Consider the following 16,765-nt stretch of genomic DNA (forward strand, 5'->3'; position numbering starts at 1 on the left):
TTACTAAGAAATGTGTTTAAAATAGAAGGCGGCAAATAGTCAAAAATATCCTTGACAAATAATAAAAATATTATATTAGGATAAATATTATTTCGAAAGACCCTTTAATTTATATTATTATTTATATTCTTATTATTTATAAAGGTTGGATACTTGATTTGCACTCTTGTTTAAAATTGAACCTATCCTCGAAAGTTTTCTGTGAATTGTTTACACACCTTCTCCTGCCAATTGGTTTAAAATTGGTTTAGTGTATATTTAGCGGGTATCTCTAAAATTCGAAAATTTTCATGTCATACAAATGGTGCAAATACAACTTCATAGTCAAGTCAAATGGCGTGCAAGTGCGTTAGTTAATTACCAAACCCTCCGATTTAATTACCACCTTTCCCTGCCACTATGACCACCTATAAAACTCTGCCACGACGTGGCTTCTCGACGTATTTTGCTATCCGCCACCATGAAGCATTGGAGACGACGCTCTTCCGCTGTTTTGACGATCGTCCTGCAAGTGCTGATACTCCTGCTTCCCGATCCTGGAGTGGCCATGACGATGGACCAGTTTTTGACCTCGCTAGACATGATCAGGAATGGCTGTGCACCAAAGTTTAAGCTTAAAACAGAAGATCTCGATCGACTTCGCGTGGGCGACTTCAGTTTTCCGCCATCGCAGGATCTCATGGTGAGTGCGGTTCGCGTTTCTAGGCAACAGTTATAGCTGCTTTTAATAAAATCCTTCTACTTTTTAGTGCTACACAAAGTGTGTGTCCTTGATGGCGGGCACTGTGAATAAAAAGGGGGAGTTCAACGCTGCCAAGGCTCTGGCCCAACTTCCGCATCTGGTACCCCCGGAATTGATGGAGATGTCCAGGAAATCCGTAGAAGCTTGCAGAGATACGTGTAACTACACTTACATTTACCTTCCATAGCTCCACGTATATATAAATATATCTATATATTTTCGCAGATAAACAATTCAAGGAATCGTGCGAGAGGGTCTACCAAACAGCTAAGTGCTTCTCTGAAAATTCCGATGATAGGTTCAAGTGGCCTTAAAAAAGTTTTTGAGAACTGAGCTTATTCAGGTTTATTCTTCAATGATCAATTTTAATATGATTTCTGTGTAAATCATGTGTATGTTGAAATCATCAAATTATATTGAGAAATCCTTGTAATCTTAACCTGAATTATGGTAGGAAATGAAGATACCCTTACTTACGCTGTTGATTCAATTAAAACCAAAATTTACACATTAAAAAAAGCTTATATACCTATTAAAATAGGAAGAAACTAAAATTTCTTGTCTATTAATCAATCCTACTTTCAATTTTCCGACTATTCCTACTTTTCTATGACAAAGTCGTCCGATTTTAATCAAGTTAAATCTGAAATTATATATTGACAAACAAAGATTTGAACACCTCATTGATTTCAAACATGTTATAGTTTATTGCTGATATTATTAACTAAATACAATGGATTTATGTTCGCAGAACGCACACTTATACATTTTGTAGTTTATAAATACCCAACTGGCTTAGCAACGCATTCAAACTTAGGGAGATCTTTGCATTCTAGAGTTTACAAAATAAATGCAAAATCTTATACAAAAAATGGTTGCCTTGCAAATCTGTGTACAAAGTTCTTTCGTTAGCTATGTATTCATCGTATTCGATATCTTAAATTTCGGGTCGGTATAGAGTAGTGTCGTTATAGATCTCTCAAAAAGGGTCTCACAAAAATATATCCGATTAGAGCGTGTGTGCAGATTTAGTTGATGACGTTGATGAGGATGTCGAGGAAACCTGTGCGCCGTTTAGACGTTGGTTTGTGTAAACAACTAAGAGTCTAATAACCTTCACACGTACATATATAGTAGTTAGTACATTGTATATAAAATCAGTACACATTAATGCTTGTATATTGAACCGTTTCTTAGCTGGTTTGGAAATATTTTTAACTGCTACACACACATCTAAATAGGTTGGTGGTTCCGTACACACCTAGTCATACAGATATAAGTATATAATTTGATATATAATAGTTAATATTAGGTGGAGATCGACATGCTCGTTTTTAGGCAAGCCCTTGACTCCATTGGGATTGTGTAATGCCGTTGATTGTGTTGTGCGTGGGATCGAATGATGTCTGAGAGGTGGAGAGTGTATACACAAGTCGTATAGGGTTTTTCTCCTTTCATAACTAACCTAGAAGTTGCTTGTGCTTCGAGTTGAGTTTTTGTTAACATTACCATCTGGGATCACATTTAGGTATATCAAATAATAAAGTAGAGAGCTAAAGCTTTTCCATAAGCGCAGCTTCAGTTTTCCGCAGGAAATTGTATGAAATATGAAGATTCCTTGCAGGCCTTCTAATCTTAAACCATATACTTGGTCTTCAGGGAAGACATGGAAGTTGGTTTGTGCTTAAGACGTTTGAGCGTAGAAAATGTCCGAAAGGACAAGACCCATTAAAGTGGTAGGATGACAGGAAACGATTGCTGAGTAAAAGTTGTGTCTAGGGAGGGCTGGTGGTATTTTGATTATGTTTCCCACTGTATGGCCAACTAATAGCCATTATAGCTGGCTTAGTCCATCAGTCGAACGCCGGCTTGAACGTCATTGGCCATGCTGACTCCCTTTTTTTTCTTGCCTTCGCCAGCAGGCTTCTTCTTGGTCAGCACTAGGGTTTCTGGCTCATCCTGGGACTGCTGACGCTTGCCATTTCCGCTGGCTCCTCCACCTCCTCCTCCGCCACCGCTGCTGTTGCTTCTCAGCTTGAATCGCGTCGTGGCCGCCGCTGCATTGTTGTTGGCACAATTGCATATGGCATCAAAGATCCGCACCACGAATCCTCGGGCGCGATTCACCACCTTGCCGTTCCTAAAATCTGGTATGGCGAAACCTGAGAGATTAGTGTATGCGAGGCGCAGAAAGTACAAAAATACGGAAATAAAGATCAGTGATACGCAAAACACGAGTTAAGTGCAACAAAATATGGTCATGCAATCGAGCTGGCTTGAGTAGGAAAATGGGTGAAAATGGCGTGCGAGTGCATTTATTAGTTATTAATTATCTGTTTTCCTCCATTATAATTGCCACCTGTTAACAACCATTGAGAAGGCCCAAACCGGTCGCGCTGTCATCAGTTAGTTAGATCATTTTGTTTCCGCCACCGGTAAAAGCAGCCCATTTATATCTAACAAGTTCAGAGATCCCTTTTCAAACTCAAGAAGTTCGTTACAATATTACGCAAAGGTTCTCCTTATCAGAAAATCTTCTGTATTATGGATTTTAGCACGAAGATTGAAAATTCGATTTTCTTGCTTTTTTTGCGTTACTGACATAAAATTTCCAATATTTCAGATTTAAATCTCATTCACCAGCTTTAAGCCTATGGGCCCTCTTAAGTGACAAGCGAGTTCAATGCCGCGAAAGTCCTCGAAAAAAAATCGTAGTCCTGGTCTATGCTCAAGACATTATTGTAGAACCCTTATCTCTGCTTCGATTTTCGCAGACAAAGAAAAACGATTTGTGCACAAGAGCATATTCAGCAGCCAGCACTTGGTAAAGGGTTGCTGAAGTGCTCAATAAGGAAAAGCCCTACACTATCTAAATAGCCAAGAAGCGTAAAGTACTAAACCACACTGCGTATACTTACTCGGTCGTTTTTCCTTGCCCTGCAAAGGAAGTTACAAGTGTTTCAGTTAGTTCGAAGACGAATATTAAATATATGTGTTCAACCTGTTGCGATTTCTGGCTCTCTACTGCTCGCCTGTTGGCCTCCGTCTCAGCCCGCAGGAGCACATCGTCGAGCGCCTCCCGCAACGCGGCCATGTTGTGGGGATTTTGCTTGAAGGCCTCAATCCTTGCCTCCAGTGACTCCGTTTCGATTCCATCCACGCTGTCCGGGGACGCTGGCTCGGGATCCGCAAATCTGGCATGCATCTTTCCTCTGTTTTTTGATAATTCCTCTTTATTCTTTGAAAATCCAGTCAGAACCGCTCCGAGCTTTGCCTGTCCTGCGATGGGTATCTACAAGGAGTGTTGAGCAGAGCTCTTTGTGCGTTTACCCAGGAATGCGCTGGAGAAATCAATAGCAAGCCACTTGGGGGCCCATACCCGCACATGCGTGCTGACTGCGTGGGGAAGCTTTCGATTTAGGGTGGGAGAGCAGTGAATTTGCACAGATAAAAAAAGAGTTGATTTCAACCGAAATTTACTGTACCTTATTATTCCGTTTAGGATTCCTTGAATAATATTTTTTTTTTTAGCTGGAGTAAAGATAATTTAAAACCTAAGGGGAACCAAAATTAATTATACAAAACTTGTGGAAATAATGTTTTAATATTCTTTCTCTAAGTGTGGTTACATAGTTTTGAGGTTGGATCCCGCATTCTTTGTCTTATTGCATACGAAATAATAATGTGGACTACGAACTAAGCTGGCTACTCCAGATGCGAGAGATCGTCCAGCTCGGGAGGTGCGCGCACAATCTCCGTCTCAATTATCAGCGAGTTGGCGTCTAGGGTGCTCTGAAAGATTCAACTGTTATACCATCAACTGCTGGCGCTTCGCTACCGGCACTAACACACACATTCTCGTTGCTCCGCTGGGCAGCTGCTAGTAGACTGCCACTCGAGTTTGAGTTCGAGTTGGAGGCATTGGCCGCGTTGGAGGCCGCGGAGAGCACCACGCTGTGCGGGGAGCTGCCACGCCGCACCACCTTTGCCTGGCCCTGCTGCGGCGAGTTCTGGGTGACTATCACAAACTTTTGCTGCGGCTGGTTGGCCTGAATGGCCCTTATCTGGGGCAGGGATGAGACTCCGGGACTTCTAAAAGAAGAATAATTCAGCAGCTTAGTATGAGCATAAAAACATGGTAACATGTTAACATGGAAAAAGACTGAAATATCTAAGTTAACATTAATACAAAAAGTTATATTTACCCCTGTCTTTGTGTGGTGGGCATGGACACTCGTCCGATGGTTGTTGCTGTTTGGGCTGCACTCGTGATGGGAGCCGTGTTGATCGCGTTAGATGACAGGGTTACAATGCTTGAGGCGGGCGCGTTTCGAACTTTCACTACTGCCTGGCACAGCGACGGCCCTAGGAAGCCAAAGTCGTTTTTGTAGTCCTCCGCTGTATCTGGTGCGGAGCGCATCTGTTTGAGAATGGGGGGACAGCACTTTTGAAGCATGGCGCGAATGTGGCCTGCTGCGGTCTTGTCAGTGTTGCTGATGGAGGTGCCGAGCAGGTGAGGTTCAATGCGCTCTGATATGAACTTAAGGCGGGGTATGATGAAAACTTTTATGACTTCACCTCCCAGCTCCGAGAGTCCTGCAATAGAGCCGTACAGCGAGGACAGGTGCGTCTTATCGTTCTGCAGGGCCTTGCTAAATATGCTGAAGGGTAGGAAAATGCATGTTAAAGAGTTATAAACTTTGACTGGATGCGATTTACCGGGTGACGCGGGTTTGCAGATTGTTGGTTAAGGTGTTGAAGTTCTTGCAGATTTGAGCCATCAGTCGGGAGGCAAAGTCTCGCAGGGCCCAGTGATTATCCAGCTCCGGGCGCATACACAGCTGCTTGGAGACAATGCAGGTCATCACCGAGGGTATCAGTTCGTGGAGCTATGCGGAGACATCATCGTTTGTATGAGAAAAAAGGAACAAAGTGAAATAAAAAATGCCCTACGTATTTCTCCAAAAACAGCGATGGGTTATCCAGAAGAGCACGAACCATGCGCATGAGGTAAATAAGCAGCGCCAAGTTATTCTGAACCACATTGACCTTAACTCCCTCGGCAATAAAGGTGCACATGCGGGGAAGCATTTCGTGCAGCCCTGGATCGGATCCCAGCGACTGCAGCGCCTCACCGCGTCGCGGCTCATCCGATCCCACGCAGGCCTCGGTGATCTCCTTGTAGTACAACTGTTGCTCCACGGACAACTCGTGGGTTGCCAATTGCTTGACATGAATGGTCTCCACATTCTTCAGCTTGTGGATCTTGCCGGTGGTGGGTTTGCCAGCCGCATCTTTGTTTAGGCCTTGATCCAGCTTAATAACCGGATTGACAGAGTCCAAGAATTGGGAATCCTTCGAGAGCGGCGGTGGGTTTTCGGGCACAGTGGGTTGTACTCCCTCCACAACAAACCAATGGGAGCGCAGGGTAAGATCCAGGGGAATTTTTACAGAGTTGCTGGATGTGATCTCTCCCAGGTCAATTTCCTTGTCCTCTGTGAAGTGCAGCTCCCGTCCTCCGCCAGATGCGAAGCGGAATGGAATGAAGTCCTTGGCTACGAAGCCGTACTGCGGCTCCACATTTTTGACCTTAAGGGCCATGTCGATGTCTCGCACTGAGAGCTTCTGCCGCTTGGCGTGGTGCATGAACTTGGCCGCATCCTGAACAATTCTTTTTAGTTTTATGGACACATCCTCCGCTAGCTCCTTGGCGGCGTCATCTGACAGGGAGCCCACTCCGATGCTTTCCGCAATCACTTTCATGGACTCCGCCGAGATGCTGGAGCCGTACAGCATACTGCTGGAGGCGCTGCTTGATTTGGACGGTTTTCCACTCATTTTACAGGTTTTTACAAATAAACAAATAATATTTGCCGAGCTGCCCGGCCAGTGTGTACACACCGCTAATTAAAATCTAGCTATTCTGACTTTTTTTGTCGTTTTATTTTCCCCGCTATACTTTGTTTTGTGATAATTTATGTTTTGATTTTTTTCGATTTCAGGTAAGGAAATACAATCTTATAATAAATATATAGCTTCAATAGCTTAAAAACTAATAGTACCTTTGTACAAAGATTACGTTAATTAACCCCATATGAAATATTATAAACGTATATATATTTGCTTCCCCAAGATATTAATATTGACAATTAATTTATGTCTTTTTATTTTTTTTTTATAATAATTTTCTATATTGCAGTACTGATATCATATAATAATCTGCGAACTTTTTCTAGCTAGTTTTAACCAGAACTCACTGCTGGCAAACGATAGATTTCTATAGTTGCCTGCGAAGTTTCACCGCCCGGTCACACTGTCGCGCAGACATCACGTACTCACCAGCTGGCCACACTGAAACGCAGTCTTTTTCTTTATTTATGTTCGTAAATTTTTGGTTGCCTGGCTTTTTGTTGTTGCGCCACATTAACAATAACAATTAAACCGCCCCACCGCCGCCCACGAGTTGAAAAAAAAGTGAAATATCGGAATCGCGGATTAATGTGCCACATGCGAGAGGCGTTGCAACGTTGCGTCGTCGTCGGGCGTCGAACAAAGCAGTTTTTGGGAAAGTGAAAACGGCGCCATTTTAGAAGCTGGCAAGCCACGGCCAAAGGCTCAAGAAAGTGCAAATGCAATGTGTGCAGCAATAGATTCTCCTTTCGGCACAAAGAAAACCGACTACTAAGGTCGCGAGTGCAGGTGCTAGCCCAGAAAACAATCAAGCGTAAGTGTGCTGTCGGAAAGGTTTTTTTTTTGGACGATGTCGCCGCGGTTTGACCTACTTTAAATGCGATTAAGAAAGCCACCAAATCGAAAACACACTTGGCTAACAAAAGTGAACCTTTGCAGCTCCTCAGCGACTCCAAAATATGAGCTGTGGCCAAAATGAGACGGCAGCAGCAAAGGTTCTGGAAACGCAACGCGCACAAGAATCCGGCAGTGAAAATGAGGCAAGTCGTTCAAATGGCCCCTATAAAGCTATATGTAAAGTGTATTCTTGTCCTCAGGAAACCGATTCCATTACGGATCAATCGAGCCAGTCGAAGTCGATTAAGTCAGCCACGCAGTTCAGCGTGCAGCGTTCGGACACCGATGGACTGCGAATGAGAATCTCTGCCATCCGCCCCCCGTCAGGAGTCCTAGCAACAAAGAAACCCCCAAAGCCCAGAAAAATGTCCACCCAGGACACCGAGTCCGGCTGCTCGGAGGCCAGAAATAGAGCAAGCAGCAAGAAAGTCAAGGTCAAGCGCAAGAAGCTGGCGAGTTCAAGTGGGATTAGTAAATCAGACAAAGTGTCCAAGTCCAAAAAGTCACAGATCTCGGCATTTTCCTCAGACTCAGAAGACGACCTGCCCTTAAAGGTCCACCAGCAGAGAGCTCCGCGATTGCTGCTCACTGCTATTTCCCAGGCAGCTCAGTCTGCCAGCAAACCCACCCTGGATATTGGAATCTCCTCCAGCGACAACGAGTTACCTAACCTTGTGCAGGCGGCAATCAAGCGAGTGGAGAGCGATACAGAGGACACAACTGTGGAAGGAAGTTTCCGCAAGGCGGCCAAGGACAAGAACCTACCCCAGTACCAGTCAACTTTGCTGCAGGACTTCATGGAGAAGACTCAGATGCTGGGGCAGACCGCCAACGCGAAGCTTTCGGAGGAGAAAGCGGCTAAAGCTAAGGAGGAGCCCCAAGGGCAAACCGCTAATCCTCGGAAGCGCCGAGGTAGACCGAAAAAAGTGGTTTCCACAGTTCCTGCCCCTGGAAACTCTGGTCCAGCTATAAACGAATCTGCCGATTCGGGTGTGATTAGCACCACTAGCACTACACAGAGCACCACTCCCTCCCCAAAAATGCAAAATGAGAATATTGTGCCCACAGGAACGCTGCCAATCGCCTCCAGCAGCAAGCCTAAGATCGACATGGCGTATCTAGACAAGCGAATGTATGCCACCGAGCGGGTTCTGTATCCACCGCCCAGGAGTAAGCGGCGGCAGAACAATAAAAAGGCACCCTCCAGCTCATCCAACAAAGAAGAACTTCAGGTGGACCCTCTGTGGCGGGAGATCGACGTGAACAAGAAGTTCCGGCTAAGGAGCATGAGTGTGGGTGCTGCTAGTGGCACTGGGGCGAGCACCACCATTTGCAGTAAAGTCCTAGCCGCCAAGAGCGGTTACGTCTCTGATTACGGAAGCGTACGACATCAGCGAAGCAGCCACAACCACAACTCTGGTTACAAGTCCGATGCCAGCTGCAAAAGTCGATACAGTACCAAGAGTTGTATGAGTCGCAGGAGCAGGGCAAAAAGTTGCGGCTACCGAAGTGATTGCAAGGACTCTGGAAGGGCAGGCCTAAGAATGAGACGAAAGCGACGTGCTTCTATGCTTTTGAAGAGCTCTGCAGACGATCCGGTCGAGGATCAGGACATCCTTCAGTTAGCGGGATTATCTCTGGGCCAGAGCAGTGAGGAGAGTAACGAATACATTAGCAAGCCTAGCCTTAAAAGTCTGCCCACGACAAGTGCCAGCAAGAAGTACGGCGAAATCAATCGCTATGTGACCACGGGGCAGTATTTCGGTCGGGGCGGCAGTTTGACTGCCACAAACCCAGATAACTTCATTAGTAAAATGATGAACCAGCGGAAAGAAACCCCGGCTCCCAGCAAATCGTCCTGCAAGATTAAATCCCGACGCTCGTCGGCAGCCAGTATGTGCAGCAGCTATGTGTCTGGGGTGTCTAGAATGCGTCGCAGACATCGCCGGAAGAGTTTCAGTCACAACAAGTCATTGAACATTGATTCCAAGCTGCTCACCGAAATTGAGATTATTACAAGCACCTTCAACTCAAGGTGCCGAATCCAGGATGATCGTTTGACTGGAAGCAGTGGCAAAGAGAAGCTGCTGGCCGATGCCAACAAGCTGCAGGCCACGCTAGCAGCCCCAAGCCCTGCCCAGCAGTTGACTCTGAATGGAGGAGGATCAGCTTCCACCCTTTCCAAACCATTAAAACGGGGCTTAAAGAAGAGAAAGCTCAGTGAGCCCCTAGTGGACTTCGCTATGTTATCCGCTAGCGCTAGTGGAACTCCCAATGGCAGCGGAAGCAGTAATGGGAATACCAAACGACGACACAAGAAGTCTCAGAGCAATGACAGTTCCAGCCCTGACGATCATAAGTTGCCGTTAAAAAAGCGCCACTATCTATTGACTCCAGGAGAGCGTCCGCCTGTGGAAGTAGCATTCGCCAATGGGAAATTGAACGCAGAGGCCTGGGCTGCAGCAGCGGCGACTGCTAAAAGCACTGCGTCAACCAAATCGCAAGCACAGTTTAATGCGAGGAGCGTAAAATCTGCGCTAACGCCCAAAAAAAGGCATCTTCTAGAGCAACCTACGGCTGGGAGCGGCTCATCGGCAAGTAATTCTCCCCTGAGGATTGTTGTTGATAATAATTCCATAAGCGGTGGAAAGTTACTGGATATAAGTCCTAGTTCCTTGTGCTCCCTTAAACAGCAGAGGAGAGGAGGAGGAGCTAAACAGAAGGTGTCGGCAGCGAGGGACTTGGTTCAGCTTCAATCCCCAGCTGGTAGCTATCCTCCCCCTGGAGTGTTCGAGCCATCTGTGGAGCTGGAAATCCAAATTCCTCTTGGTAAACTGAACGAATCCGTCATAACCAAAGCAGAGGTGGAGTCTCCACTGCTCTCAGCATTGGACATTAAGGAGGATACGAAAAAGGAGGTTGGCCAGCGTGTTGTCGAAACCTTGCTCCACAAAACAGGAGGCAATCTTCTTTTGAAACGGAAGCGGAAAAAGATAAATCGAACGGGATTTCCCACTGTTCGCAGGAAGAAGCGTAAGGTTAGCGTGGAACAGCAAACAGCTGCCGTAATGGATGAGCCGGAGCCGGAGTTTGATCCCGATGATGAGCCACTGCAATCCTTAAGAGAAACCAGGAGTAGCAACAATGCCAATGTGCAGGTACCACCTAATCATCCACTGGATTGTGAGCGAGTTCCACAAGCAGGCGAGGCCAGGGAAACCTTTGTGGCCAGGACCAATCAAAGAGCTCCTCGCCTATCGGTGGTGGCATTGGAGCGTCTACAGCGTCCTCAAACACCAGCTAGAGGAAGACCGCGAGGTAGAAAACCTAAAAATAGAGAACAAGCTGAAGCTGCACCTTTACCGCCGCCAAAATCGGAACCTGAGATAAAGCCTGCCAAGAAACGTGGTCGGCAACCCAAGCAGCCGGTACTGGAAGAACCACCTCCCACACCACCTCCCCAACAGAAAAAAAGCAAATTGGAACCAAATATTAGACTACCAGATGGCATTGATCCTAATACGAATTTCAGCTGCAAGATTCGTTTGAAGCGGCGAAAGAACTTAGAAACTGGAGCTCTACAAAAGAAGGATAAGCCAGTCCAGCCAGCGACGGTGGAAGTGATTCCTCCAGAAATTCCCGTCAGTCAAGAGGAAATAGATGCAGAAGCAGAGGCTAAACGGCTAGACAGTATTCCTACAGAACACGATCCTTTGCCTGCCTGTGAGCCCCACAACACCGGTCCACAGGACTATGCCAGCTGTAGTGAATCCAGCGAGGATAAGTCATCAACCACTTCCTTGCGAAAACTATCTAAGGTTAAAAAGACCTATCTTGTAGCAGGACTCTTCTCTAATCACTACAAACAATCCCTGATGCCGCCACCAGCGAAGGTGAATAAAAAACCAGGCTTGGAGGAGCAAGTGGGTCCTGCGAGCCTTCTACCACCTCCTCCCTATTGCGAAAAGTACCTCCGAAGGACTGAAATGGACTTTGAGCTACCCTACGACATATGGTGGGCTTACACTAATTCCAAACTACCCACTCGAAACGTTGTGCCATCGTGGAATTACCGAAAGATTCGCACCAATGTATACGCCGAGTCAGTGCGTCCGAATTTGGCTGGATTCGATCATCCCACCTGTAACTGTAAGAACCAGGGAGAGAAATCTTGTTTGGACAACTGTCTTAACCGTATGGTTTATACGGAGTGCTCGCCCAGTAATTGCCCGGCTGGAGAGAAATGCCGAAACCAGAAGATCCAGCGACACGCCGTCGCACCCGGAGTGGAGCGCTTTATGACGGCAGATAAAGGATGGGGAGTGAGAACCAAACTACCCATTGCGAAGGGAACCTACATTCTGGAGTACGTGGGAGAGGTTGTCACAGAAAAGGAATTCAAGCAGAGGATGGCCAGCATATATCTAAATGACACCCATCACTATTGTTTACATTTGGATGGAGGACTCGTTATCGATGGTCAGCGGATGGGCAGCGATTGTAGGTTTGTCAACCATTCTTGCGAACCCAACTGCGAGATGCAAAAGTGGAGTGTTAACGGCTTATCTAGAATGGTTTTATTCGCCAAAAGAGGCATAGAGGAGGGAGAGGAGCTGACATACGATTACAACTTTTCGCTGTTCAACCCCTCAGAGGGTCAACCCTGCAGGTGCAACACGTCCCAGTGTCGTGGTGTTATAGGAGGCAAGTCGCAGAGAGTAAAACCCCTTCCTGCTGTGGAGGCCAAGCCAGCTGGAGATGGACTTTTAGGCCGAAACGGTCGCCAACGGAAGCAGAAGGCCAAAAAGCACGCTCAACGGCAGGCGGGTAAGGATATTTCATCAGCAGTGGCGGTGGCAAAGCTTCAACCGTTGTCCGAAAAAGAAAAGAAACTGGTCAAACAATTTAACACATTTCTAGTCAGGAACTTCGAAAAGGTTGGTGCACTTTTTTTATAACACAAAATGTATATAAAATACCATTTATTTTATTAGATACGCAGATGCAAGGCCAAGCGGGCGACAGCTGCAGCGGCCACTGCAGCTTCGCCAGCCCTCGGCGGGACCAATGGGGACATCCCTGGTAGACGACCCTCTACACCATCTTCTCCTTCCTTGGCAGCGCAGATTTCCGCGCTTTGCTCACCTCGCAACATAAAAACCCGTGGACTGACCCAGGCAGTGCATGATCCTGAACTAGAGAAAATGGCCAAAATGGCAGTAGTTCTACGGGATATTTGCAGTGCTCTGGAGACCCTAAAAATGTCAGATTTGTTGACGACAGTGTCCAGCAAGAAAAAGAAGGCTGTAAAGAACTCTTTGAGTGGAAAATTGGGAGCTACAGCTGCAACTTCAAAAGTGGAATTCAGATCGATACAAGCCCAAGTGGAACAGGGACATTACAAAACGCCGCAGGAATTCGATGATCATATGCAGCTGCTCTTCGTGGAGGCCAAGCAGCAGCACGGCGATGATGAGGGCAAGGCAAAAGCCCTCCAGTCCCTAAAAGATAGCTATGAGCAACAGAAGGTCGCTAGCTATGTTCTGTTAGTGGAGATTCTTGGTGATTCAGAATCGTTGCAGAGCTTTAAACCAAAGGAAGTGATTTCGCCAGAAGAAGAAGCGGGAAAGATGGCAGTAAAAAAGTCACCAGGAGCAAAGGAAAGGGATTCCCCAATTGTACCATCGAAAGTAACTCCGCCACCACTGCTTCCCATTGAGGCCTCTCCTGAGGAGGATGTTATTAGATGTATTTGTGGATTGTACAAAGATGAGGGTTTAATGATTCAGTGCGCCAAGTGCATGGTGTGGCAGCATACTGAATGCACCAAAGCTGACATCGATGCGGATAATTATCAATGCGAGCGGTGCGAGCCAAGGGAAGTGGATCGAGAGATTCCGCTAGAGGAATTCACCGAAGAGGGCCACCGATACTATCTCTCCCTAATGCGTGGGGATCTTCAGGTACGTCAGGGCGATGCCGTCTATGTCCTGCGGGACATCCCCATCAAGGATGAGGCCGGCAAGGTATTGCCAACAAAGAAGCACACCTATGAAACGATCGGAGCCATTGATTACCAAGAGTGCGATATCTTTCGGGTGGAACACTTGTGGAAAAACGAACTGGGAAAGCGTTTCATATTCGGGCACCATTTCCTGCGCCCCCATGAAACTTTTCATGAACCATCGCGCCGTTTTTACCCCAATGAGGTGGTAAGAGTTTCCCTTTATGAGGTGGTTCCAATTGAGTTGGTCATTGGACGGTGCTGGGTTTTGGATCGAACTACTTTCTGTAAAGGACGCCCCATGGAATGCAACGATGAGGATCATTGCTACATCTGCGAGCTGCGTGTGGACAAGACGGCAAGGTTTTTTTCAAAAGCCAAGGCCAATCATCCGGCCTGCACCAAGAGCTATGCCTTCCGAAAATTTCCCGAGAAGATAAAGATATCCAAGAGCTATGCGGTAAGCTCAAAATGAAATATAATGATTAATCGAATTTAATCAATGATCTTAATCTTTTAGCCCCATGATGTGGATCCGTCGTTGCTTAAGACAAGGAAGCATAAGACTGAATTAGATGTAGGAGCCGGTCCAACAACGATGCACAAGGTACCTGGCAGGCAGGAACAGCATCAGCCCAAGATGGTTGGGAGAAAGCCCCGTGGAGTCAGTGCCCCAGCGGATGCAACAGCTGTCCATGTCGTAACACCCATGGCGCCCAATAAACAGGTGTGTGGGATAACCAGTTTTGAAATCATTTTATTGCAATTAACTTTAATTTCCCTCCTACAAAAGATGCTTAAGAAAAGGCGATCGCGTTTAGAGAACGTTCTGATAACTATGAAGCTTAAGTGTCTTGATGCACAAACGGCACAAGAGCAGCCCATTGACTTGTCATACCTGCTGTCCGGACGCGGCGCCCGGCAGAGGAAGACCCAGCAGTCCAGTAGCAGTGTCATGGCCACTTCAACATAACAGATGTAACCAGCGAGTAGATTAAGCCGTGTATATACGCCTAAAATTAGAGGCATTGAATAATATTTATGGAACTTCAATTAACAATTAGCATTTAGCCATGTAAGATGTAACGGTGATAGTAGTAATCCTAGAGTGTACATTGTTATGAACAAATTTCGTGAGAAGGCCTCCGGTCCCGGCTAAGATGGAACAGATTATGAATTATGGTTAATATAAGGATTTATTTAAATACTAGTGTTTACGCCACCACACGAAGCCCCCCATTTAGATGAATTTCTTTTGTTTTTAATTGTTTATTGCATCTCCATATTGAGTTTGTTTTACGAAACTAGCCCCCGCACGTCCTTGCAATTGAAGGCGTTTGACTTTTGCATTGTTATTTTAAATTATTGTATTATGTTATAGCTGCTTAATTATGTAACACCCAAGTAGGACGACTTATTGCGCTATTAGTTTTTAGTTATTTTCAAATTGTTATTAACTGCTAACACAAATTTTAAAAGTGAAATAAAAAATATATTTTTATTAATCAATACAGAATTTTTAAATCAACCGCCTTATGAGCAGAAGTGTTGTTGGATTGATTAACTGCTACGTTATGCAACACTGCCTGCATGGGCGTAGTGAAACTCGGAATTGGGTAATTTGATCATATAGATTATGAATCACATTTTTTTATTACTGAAACGCATTTATTTATTGTTTTTTTTTTTAATTCTATTATAAATCTTAATATAATGAACCCCCCTAAGATGTGTTTGGCTACGCCCATGACTATGCAAGCATCTGTTCGGTGAAGTTGAATTGGACTGAATTGACCATGCTGTGTAATATATTTAAACGCTCGTTTCAAGCGCGTATAAAGAAAGTGAATAACTTAAATGTGCTGCGGTTGAGCAGTTCTGGTGGACAACGAGGAGAGATCCAGGACGTACTGGATATAGAGGCCAATCTCTTTGGGAATTCAGAGTTGAAGCATGAGCCGATAAACACGAGGGAAGCTTTACGCAAGAATCGATTTGCGGGTAGAAAACCCAAGGCACCCATTGCTCCAGTAGCATCTCGCAAGCTCCCAGCATCAGCACCTCCTGCTCCACGAATTGCTCCAATTCCTGCTCCAATAATCAAGGACAATGAGCTGAATTTGGAGTTTGTGCGCCTCACCCTGCAGGATCCCCTTACCAGCACCCTACTAACCACAGTGCGTTCCCGCAAGCGCCGTGATAAGAACCGGCAGATCATCGTCGAGGGCCGCCGTCTCATCCAGGAAGCCCTGCAATGTGGTCTCAAGATGGAAGCACTACTGTTCTCTCAGAAGGAGCAGATGGCTTTGGTAAAGGAGGAAGTAGGTATTGCGCAGCTGGAGACGGGCACCAAGATTTACAAAGTGCCTCAGCACGACCTAAAGACGTGGTCTTCGCTGGTAACTCCTCCAGGTTTGATGGCTATATTCGATAGGCCATCGGACAAAGGCTTGGACAAGAATCTGGCCGAGCAACAGCGTCTGGGATCTGAGCCCTTGCCCATTACCGTTGTGTGCGACAATATCAGAGAGCCCAACAATCTGGGTAGCATCATAAGGACCTGCGCCGCTTTGCCGTGCAGTCAGGTGGTGGTCACCCACGGATGCTGTGATCCCTGGGAATCGAAGGCCCTGAGAGGAGGCTGTGGCGGTCAGTTTAGAGTTCCAATTCGGGATGATGTCACTTGGGAGGAGCTCGCTTTAACCATTCCCCCAGAGGCGGCCGACGACTGCCATGTTTTCATTGCCGAGAGTAACCAAAGGAAGCGGGAGAACAACCAGACCATTGATTATGCGGATATCCAGGGCCTCGGAGCCCATAACTTGCTCATTATTGGCGGGGAGAGTCACGGAGTCAGTGAGGACGCATACCGGTGAGGGGTGTAACAAATGTGTTATAAAAAGCAATGCTAATAATGTATTTATTTTGTCAGTTTCTTAAACTTGGTTGGAGGTAAAGGAAAGTGCATCTATATTCCACTGGCAGCTGGCATCGATAGCTTGAATGTGGCATCTGCCCTGACGCTGTTGCTTTTCGAACTGCGCCGAAAACTAAATCAACAGGCATCTGCGAAAAATTAAGTTTTGAAAAACAAGCGTTATAATTAAATATATCTACTATTTTCTTAAAAAGTAAATTTTCATGGCTACAATTGTATAAATTATAGCTAACCGTTTATTCCTTTTGGAAAATTGGTGACCCTTTCCAAGAAA

The 16,765-nt window shown here is 45.9% G+C and overlaps 5 protein-coding genes across 8 annotated transcripts; 3 read left to right on the forward strand and 2 right to left on the reverse strand.

Moving 5' to 3' along the window:
• Nucleotides 1–399: 399 nt before the first annotated feature.
• Nucleotides 400–1,965, forward strand: LOC120449763 (general odorant-binding protein lush). Its single transcript, XM_039632401.2, has 3 exons — nt 400–682; nt 750–900; nt 968–1,965. The coding sequence occupies exons 1-3, from the start codon at nt 461–463 to the stop codon at nt 1,054–1,056; spliced, it is 462 nt and encodes a 153-aa protein (XP_039488335.1). The 5' UTR covers nt 400–460; the 3' UTR covers nt 1,057–1,965.
• An 8-nt stretch (nt 1,966–1,973) lies between these two features.
• Nucleotides 1,974–4,207, reverse strand: LOC120449762. 2 transcript variants are annotated; one of them, XM_039632399.2, is made up of 3 exons: nt 3,744–4,207; nt 3,661–3,679; nt 1,974–2,889 (listed from the first exon to the last, which is right to left on the reverse strand). In XM_039632399.2, the coding sequence occupies exons 1-3, from the start codon at nt 3,945–3,947 to the stop codon at nt 2,588–2,590; spliced, it is 525 nt and encodes a 174-aa protein (XP_039488333.1). In that variant the 5' UTR covers nt 3,948–4,207; the 3' UTR covers nt 1,974–2,587. The 2 variants fall into 2 exon arrangements, with proteins under 2 accessions (XP_039488333.1, XP_039488332.1); XM_039632398.2 differs by having other exon boundaries at nt 1,974–2,904; nt 3,744–4,206.
• Nucleotides 4,208–4,327: 120 nt separating this feature from the next.
• Nucleotides 4,328–6,653, reverse strand: LOC120449383 (transcription initiation factor TFIID subunit 6). 3 transcript variants are annotated; one of them, XM_039631819.2, is made up of 5 exons: nt 5,696–6,653; nt 5,462–5,631; nt 4,948–5,403; nt 4,597–4,834; nt 4,328–4,534 (listed from the first exon to the last, which is right to left on the reverse strand). In XM_039631819.2, exons 1-5 carry the CDS (start codon nt 6,578–6,580, stop codon nt 4,448–4,450), a joined length of 1,836 nt encoding a protein of 611 aa, XP_039487753.1. In that variant the 5' UTR covers nt 6,581–6,653; the 3' UTR covers nt 4,328–4,447. The 3 variants fall into 3 exon arrangements, with proteins under 3 accessions (XP_039487753.1, XP_039487752.1, XP_039487755.1); XM_039631818.2 differs by having other exon boundaries at nt 4,591–4,834; XM_039631821.2 differs by having other exon boundaries at nt 4,328–4,834.
• Nucleotides 6,654–7,074: 421 nt separating this feature from the next.
• Nucleotides 7,075–15,062, forward strand: LOC120450053 (histone-lysine N-methyltransferase ash1). The gene is made up of 6 exons (XM_039632810.2): nt 7,075–7,466; nt 7,592–7,692; nt 7,750–12,486; nt 12,544–14,013; nt 14,074–14,280; nt 14,347–15,062. The coding sequence occupies exons 2-6, from the start codon at nt 7,612–7,614 to the stop codon at nt 14,524–14,526; spliced, it is 6,675 nt and encodes a 2,224-aa protein (XP_039488744.1). The 5' UTR covers nt 7,075–7,466; nt 7,592–7,611; the 3' UTR covers nt 14,527–15,062.
• A 228-nt stretch (nt 15,063–15,290) lies between these two features.
• On the forward strand, nt 15,291–16,689 carry LOC120450055 (rRNA methyltransferase 3, mitochondrial). Its single transcript, XM_039632812.2, has 2 exons — nt 15,291–16,425; nt 16,486–16,689. Exons 1-2 carry the CDS (start codon nt 15,350–15,352, stop codon nt 16,631–16,633), a joined length of 1,224 nt encoding a protein of 407 aa, XP_039488746.2. The 5' UTR covers nt 15,291–15,349; the 3' UTR covers nt 16,634–16,689.
• Nucleotides 16,690–16,765: the final 76 nt, after the last annotated feature.

This window comes from Drosophila santomea, chromosome 3L, assembly GCF_016746245.2.
Source record: "Drosophila santomea strain STO CAGO 1482 chromosome 3L, Prin_Dsan_1.1, whole genome shotgun sequence".
In the NCBI taxonomy this organism is placed as follows: domain Eukaryota; kingdom Metazoa; phylum Arthropoda; class Insecta; order Diptera; family Drosophilidae; genus Drosophila; species Drosophila santomea.

Coding starts and splice junctions, on each gene's coding strand:
- LOC120449383 (XM_039631818.2), bottom strand. CDS start 6,580: ATGAGTGGAAAACCGTCCAAATCAAGCAGCGCCTCCAGCAGTATGCTG. Junction 5,404..5,461: donor CTGCAAACCCGCGTCACCCG/GTAAATCGCATC, acceptor CCTACCCTTCAG/CATATTTAGCAAGGCCCTGC. Junction 4,835..4,947: donor CCCACCACACAAAGACAGGG/GTAAATATAACT, acceptor TTCTTCTTTTAG/AAGTCCCGGAGTCTCATCCC.
- LOC120449762 (XM_039632398.2), bottom strand. CDS start 3,947: ATGCATGCCAGATTTGCGGATCCCGAGCCAGCGTCCCCGGACAGCGTG.
- LOC120449763 (XM_039632401.2), top strand. CDS start 461: ATGAAGCATTGGAGACGACGCTCTTCCGCTGTTTTGACGATCGTCCTG. Junction 683..749: donor CGCCATCGCAGGATCTCATG/GTGAGTGCGGTT, acceptor TCTACTTTTTAG/TGCTACACAAAGTGTGTGTC. Junction 901..967: donor AGAAGCTTGCAGAGATACGT/GTAACTACACTT, acceptor ATATTTTCGCAG/ATAAACAATTCAAGGAATCG.
- LOC120450053 (XM_039632810.2), top strand. CDS start 7,612: ATGAGCTGTGGCCAAAATGAGACGGCAGCAGCAAAGGTTCTGGAAACG. Junction 14,014..14,073: donor AGATATCCAAGAGCTATGCG/GTAAGCTCAAAA, acceptor TTAATCTTTTAG/CCCCATGATGTGGATCCGTC. Junction 14,281..14,346: donor CCATGGCGCCCAATAAACAG/GTGTGTGGGATA, acceptor CTCCTACAAAAG/ATGCTTAAGAAAAGGCGATC.
- LOC120450055 (XM_039632812.2), top strand. CDS start 15,350: ATGCTGTGTAATATATTTAAACGCTCGTTTCAAGCGCGTATAAAGAAA. Junction 16,426..16,485: donor GTCAGTGAGGACGCATACCG/GTGAGGGGTGTA, acceptor TTATTTTGTCAG/TTTCTTAAACTTGGTTGGAG.